At 40.6% G+C, this 6,869-nt stretch overlaps 1 protein-coding gene across 1 annotated transcript; it reads left to right on the forward strand.

Annotated features, from left to right (window-relative positions):
- Positions 1-160: 160 nt before the first annotated feature.
- On the forward strand, positions 161-1,463 carry LOC143477011 (homeobox protein vent1-like). The gene is made up of 3 exons (XM_076975460.1): positions 161-736; positions 850-1,079; positions 1,173-1,463. Exons 1-3 carry the CDS (start codon positions 469-471, stop codon positions 1,437-1,439), a joined length of 765 nt encoding a protein of 254 aa, XP_076831575.1. The 5' UTR covers positions 161-468; the 3' UTR covers positions 1,440-1,463.
- Positions 1,464-6,869: the final 5,406 nt, after the last annotated feature.

The raw sequence follows: 6,869 nt of genomic DNA on the forward strand, positions 1-6,869 counted from the left end.
TAGAAGAAAAATGTTTTATAAAATGTATATATAATATGTAAAATATGTTACAGATTATTATTTTGCAAACATAATGCGCTATACCATCTAGGCCTGTAGTTATCAGTGCTATCAGCCGTAGATAGCCTCTGACTATGGAATGTTTGATACAGGCCGAAGGGCCTCGCCCGGCCGTTGGTGTCCTGACAGTTTTGTTTAAAGAATACGCAGACTGCTGCTCGTCCCTGAGAGGTTCTCACAGACCTGGTGGCGCCAGGCTTTCACACAATGACAGGATATGTAAAGACTTCAATAACGACCCATTAGCCCTAATGATTGAGAATCGATCAGGCGCTAACACACGCATGCATATGCTAATGCAGGACGAGGCGTGCTTATATATCGAAAGTCCTTCCCGAAGGCTTGTCATAACACTCTCGTCACTCGCTTGGATACACTTCGACAACCTCGAAACACCACAACTGAAACATGGTCAAAAACTTTTCCGTGGACTGGCTTGCTCAGAGCTATCACGACTCCGGAATTAAACAAGGACCTCTGGACACTACTCAAGCGCTGGCCAGACCTCACGTGCCTTGCTCGGTGCAACCGCGACCTCCGACTTCTTACAACAAGGTTTACCCACAGCGCGTGACAAAATCCATTCGGAGTGAACAGCACACTTCCACCGAAGAGGCAAAGGAGGACACTGCCTTGTTTACCTCCTTAAGTCCAAGAATCTGCTCATCTCCAAACGGTATGCTTTCAAAATGCGTTGCTTATACACCATGTTCTCAGTTATTTTCATGTTATTGTAAACTGAATTTGACCTGCAGTAGATAATCAAGTTTCATTTTGATTTGTCTTCAGAGAACAGCGGTTATTCCTCGGGCTACGAGAGTGAGGCCACCGGTTCCGAATGTCCCTCAATTGAAGATGACAGTGATGGACCGAGAGAGCACGGCATACAGCGTAGAACCAGAACCAAATTTACACCGGAGCAAATTGACAAACTAGAGAAAATCTTCAGCAAACACAAATACCTGGATGCAGGCGAGCGGGTCAAAACCGCCCAGAAACTGAATCTCTCTGAAACTCAGGTGAGTCGCTGACTTTGCACTCTGTATTATAAAGTTGCTTTTAAAGACCATCCTATTTTACAGACCATCTAATAAACATGTTCTTTAATACAGGTCAGGACTTGGTTTCAGAACCGAAGAATGAAGCTGAAACGAGAGGTCCAAGAAATGAGAACCGACTACCTAGTCCCTGGTTTACCCGCTATGATATTGCCCCCTGTTTCGGCGGTTCAGTACCACTGCTTCAGAAGACAGCGTCCTTCCATGCCTCCAGTTCCTGAGGTGCACGTGTTTCCGCCGGGTCCCCTGCAACAGAGCGTTCCTCATCACATGATTTCTCCACCCAACCATCTTATGTTTACTATGCAATATTACTATTAACGTGAAAAGGTACTTTTATCATGAAAATACTGTGTAGAATGTGTAGATACTTACAAGTTATTTTTATGTGCAATATATGTAAAATATTTTGTATATAAAAGAAATGTTATGAAAATAAATTTATTTTTTAATGAGAAAATAAATATTTTTGCTTTCATATTGTTGATTTTTGTGTCATGGCAATGATTAGAAACATGCTGTTATAGCAATAAAATGAAAAAAACATTTGATACATTGCTGATGTTTCTCAACCTGGCGCTGTCCCAGGTGTAAATATTTAGATCAGTCAACAAGCCATTTGGAGAGTGGGGTCAGAAACCTGGGAAATTAGACCTACTGTAAGCCTAACTATGATAGGTCCAGTGTTACACCGAATTCTGTAGACCGTACATTAACTTGGAATTAAACTGTTTACCCATACACTACCATACAGTATTTTACAGTATTTAAGACTGTAGGAAAACAAACAGTAATCAGAACATGAGACCCCACTGTACCTTCATGATAAATTAGCTAAAGACTGATCAAAATGCTTTTAAGTGTTATTATCCTCTCACATTCATTTGCACAAAGTTATTTATAACTAGGATCAGCAGAGAGCCAGCAACACACACCGTAAGAAAGAACAACACCTACGATATTTTAATTGGTGTTTTAACTCATTATGTTACAGTAGGGTGTGATATCCTGATGACAGTCGTTAGAAACGCTGACCTGCTGCTGGATCTGCACTCACAGCATTCGGTGGTCACAGATTTCGGTGTAACACCAGAGTTAACGCATCCTAACACAATCGTTAATATAACGAGTATAACAATGAACTCTCTCTCTCTCTCCACGGCAGTCTTTCTTTAAACGCATTCAAAGCATAAACGTTAAGGATTGTTGTAAGGTAGGGTGCAAACTTTAAATTATAAGTTAAATTTAATTGCTTTGTGTGTGTGTGCGTGTGCGCGTGCGTGTGTGTGTGTGTGTGTGTGTGTGTGTGTGTGTGTGTGTGTGTGTGTGTGTGTGTGTGGTATCTTAGATCAGTTTACAACCTTCAAACCTGATTTGTCAGAGTATTCAACTGATATTCAACTGATATATAATGATATAGATGAGAATAGTTGCTGGGTGTGTTTAAATCATTGTGCCATTACGACTGTGAAACACTAAAAACTACCGGGAAGTCCCGGAGACGCGGTTACAAATCTGCCCGCTCGGCCGAGGCCCAAGACCCAAGACCCAAGGCTGATCCCACACTGCGCTTTCGTATGCATGTCAACTAATTCTGTTTGTCTCTGCAGCGGCACTTCAAACGTGAGCTAACGAGTAGATCATGGCCTACAATTAGTACTAATCAAGTCTGTCATTGATGAATTTACACTGTCTCCTAAAACTGGCTCCACGGAGTCTGGAGTTTGTGTACTATTCAGAGACTAGGATTCCCTAGAAGGTAGATGATATTTAATCGTACGCTAATTATCTGATGCATTTAAATGGATTGTGTTCAGTAAAGCTGATAGATTAAAAACAACCCATGGAACAGGCCTCTTTACATAATTCAGTCACTAAAGTTTCAAAACTTCTGTGTCTGTCATTATTTTATCCACACGTTGCTGAAAAAGCTGAAAATCAACTTTGATTTCTTAAACAATTTGTTGAAAAAGAATTTCACAAGTTAAGTTACAGCAACTCAAATGACAAAATCATTTTATCTTGTTCTAGAATATCTGTCTCAAAATTTCGGTCTGTTTTAATGGAATAAGTCTTCTCCTAATGTACTCTGTATGAAGTAAATCAAGACCAACATTCAAAGGTTTCCACATTTCCGAGAGAGTAATTAAAATGTCTCGGGAGTAGTCGTGAGGTTGTGAGGCGCCAAAGACTGATTCAGATTGTACCGTTAACAGACTTCAAACGGAATTCTCTCGCCTTTGGCTTGGTTTGGTGTGTGCTTGCTCACCACTAGGCTATAGAGCCTGCCGGTAGACAAAGACAATAAAACTACAATATATTCACCAGTCGACTTACGTTTGGTATTCTGGCTTTAGCAAGTGAAATCACTTCTATGAATGAGCTCCATTTGTTGGATTTAGATGTACAGGCGCAATAAACGCTGTTAGTTCAGCTCTGTCCATCTATTGGCCACGTAAGCTGAATAAAGGTACGACTCGAGCGTAATGCTTGCGAACAATCAAGATAGAGAAAATCGTTACGTATTTCTACGTAGTGGCAATACTAGAGCTAAATCGACAGCTAAGTTATCTGAATAACTGGAAAATCCTTCTGTTGAGTTGTTCATAGTTTGAGGTGATTATATCAATCTGCTTTCAACTTTATTGACTATTTGCTGTTGTAAATGCCCAGTTTCTCGGATCACATGAGCCAATAGTCGATAAGCAGTTCAGTGCTCAGACAGCGCGGCGCCTGGATATTACAAGTATACTCAGCGCGTGAAAAAAGCAATTGCGACATCTATTAACTTCCATTACAGCGCCAATGAAATACTTATCGCTCCGTCGAGATCCTTTTACCTATGCAAAGTAAATACGGGTTTAGCACCTCCTACATATAGCCTGGTCCTTAGAAGGGTACTGGTGCTGATCGGCTCAATTTACACCACTGTCTACTAAGATTCATTATGGCCAAGAACTTCTCTGTGGCGTGGCTGTCACAGAGTTCTCATAGACCCGCACCGCGGCAGGAACACGGCCTTAGTTTTGAGAACGTCCAGTCACATACGCCGTGCGCAGTGGCTGCACGAGCTCTGGTGTCGGATGAAGACCCCTCAGGGGTAACAATCAGGGCTGACCCCCTTCCTGACGACGTGACGGACAGTGTCAAAGACGAGACCAAGGCCCCATCCTCTCCTACCAGTAAGTAAAATGTTAATGAGTTAATACTCATTCCATGTCTCATTTCAGACATTTATACCTCTTTTCATAGTACCTCTTTTAACGTTTAAGATAGCTACGGTTACTCATCTGGCTCCGACAGCGAAGTCTGTGATGACGGCGAGCAAGAATCCGGACCGAATCGACGAGTCAGAACCAAATTCACTTCTTACCAGATCTCAAGACTGGAGAAAACCTTCAGCAAACACAAATATCTAGGCGCATCACAAAGAAGAAAAATATCAGAAAAATTAGATCTATCCGAAACGCAGGTATACGGGACGTTTGAATATATTCGACTCTAGCTTAATTGCTCTTCACACAGTTTACTGTTTACTTTCTGTTTTAATGTGCTTTTCTTTAGGTGAAAACATGGTTTCAAAACAGAAGAATGAAGTTAAAACGTGAAGTGCAAGACACGCGGACAGAATATTTCGCCACGTCTATGCTGTCGCCTATAGTGTTCCCGTCACCGCTGTCATTTCAGAACCATGGTCTCGCTGGACAGCGCCTCTCACTCCCGCCTGGCGTATACTCGCTCTATCCACAGCATCAGCGCGTCTGTCTGCGACAGATGGCACAGCAAACTATTCAACCAGCGATGCTTACTTCATGTTACTACTAACGAAACTTTTCCACTTGTGGACACTTTTCATTACAGAAAAACAAACTTTTAAGACTAGAATAAAAAAATGTGCCATGTCCCATGTTTGAGGGCCTTTAAAACTATCAAACTATCGATTACTGTACATATGAATAAGCACTACAATCATGTACATACAAAAGATCTTTTATGAAAATAAAAGTCATGATTTTATTTTACTTTGTAACGCTCTGTTGTTTGCACTTACACATATTTTGGGGATGAAATAGTTAAATGCAGTACAACAAGTCATCATGTGTTTGAGAATAACACAACTAAAGCTAGCAGAGAGGAAGATCCGTAAGTCTACTGGTTTTCAACGACAGTTTCGAGATATTTTATCAGATATTAGCGTAACACATTCCTGCATATAGTGTAAGAAAACGAACTCACTGTCATGTTTTTATTTGTTTGGTTTTATTGTTTCCTCGAAATTTTATCGGTTTCCTTCCAACTCTTTTTGATCTTAAGTATGAATAACAATTGGATGGCGGTGCCAGATAGCGCGCAGGACTCTCCAGGTTTTCGCACATCACAGAGCATCCTGACCTGGTCTGTTTGTCTGCTCCTGTGGGCAAATACACTCGGTGGTATCCAGCAGCGCGAGACTCAGTCGAGGCGGACACAGCGCTTCTGGGCTGTTTGCATCTTCAAAGAGACATCAAAGCAGTCGTAACGGTTAAATCATCGGGATCCAATGAGCTCAATTGTGTTTCAGTCGCAGATTTGACACCCACTAGATAGGCGCTAAGGCCTGGCGTCGAGCAGTCTGCCTTGGTACGCGTCAGCTCACGCCAAAGTCATTAACTGGCACCCGCTAAAAGGGCTACTACAGTATGTACCGCTATAGCAGAATCTAATGTTGGTCATGCTAAAAGAAGACGAGCTCTCACAGGTCTACCACATGTCCTGCATATGTCACAATGTGGCAAAGTTTAGAGAACATTAATAACAACTTTTAGTACAACTACATTAATAACAACTTTTAGTGCAACTTTTAGTCTGGACCACACAGCCTTAAAATGTTCAGTGGACTGAACCCAACAGATCTACCATCTCTCCTCTCCATATGTGGCTTTTCTCTTGAAATGTTTAAACTGACCGCCCAGTGATGATTTATAAAAATCTATATTTTGTATTTATATACAGTATAAATGTGGTACATTGTAAGTGATTTAAGGACAAGTTACATTGATTGCAAGTTATTGGCTCCCATAATCTTTTGATGAACACCAATCTCCATCATTAGCCTAGATTCCCAGGATATATGCACAGATCCCATATCACATTGTTCTATTTGATTAATCATCAGTCTGTTTGGTTAATATTTGATGAACTAGTGCTTTAATGCAAATATGAATAGTATAAGCTATATTAGGAAGTGTGTGTTGGCATCAGTGCTGAAGAATAGATGATTAAATCTGTTCCTGCAGCTCCAAAGCATGGGTTTACCAAGTTGGCCAATAGACAACTAAACATTCATTCAGATAAATTCTGAATAAAGAACTGTGTCCATAGTTGGTTAGATTATAGCTAATTTTATAAGCTTTTCCCCTATGATTAGCTTTTTATTTCTGTGAATCCCTGTATAGCAACAAGGTTTTTTCGGTGTTGGGTGACAATGACTTAAAACACTGTATTTGATACCAGATAACAGTGGTCTTCACAAAAGAAGACAGACAACATTTCTTATCTGCAGGAAAAAGTTAAGGAGAGAAAATATAGTATAATATGCTGCATCCATAAAGCAGGCAAAACTAAGGTATGTACAAATATTTTTCTTTGTAATATGCATGCAGCATTAATAATCTTTGAATGACCACCTACACTTACATTGTAATCGACCAGCATGTAGATGTATATCTGAGGCAAATATATAGTGCCAAGCTGAGGATTTTACTACACTTC

The sequence above is a fragment of the Brachyhypopomus gauderio genome, chromosome 15 (genome assembly GCF_052324685.1).
Source record: "Brachyhypopomus gauderio isolate BG-103 chromosome 15, BGAUD_0.2, whole genome shotgun sequence".
Classification (NCBI taxonomy): Eukaryota; Metazoa; Chordata; class Actinopteri; order Gymnotiformes; family Hypopomidae; genus Brachyhypopomus; species Brachyhypopomus gauderio.

Bases quoted from the DNA above. Each gene is read 5' to 3' on its own strand.
- LOC143477011 (XM_076975460.1), top strand. From the start codon at position 469: ATGGTCAAAAACTTTTCCGTGGACTGGCTTGCTCAGAGCTATCACGAC. The intron at 737-849 runs GTATGCTTTCAA...ATTTGTCTTCAG, and splicing joins AATCTGCTCATCTCCAAACG to AGAACAGCGGTTATTCCTCG. The intron at 1,080-1,172 runs GTGAGTCGCTGA...TCTTTAATACAG, and splicing joins TGAATCTCTCTGAAACTCAG to GTCAGGACTTGGTTTCAGAA.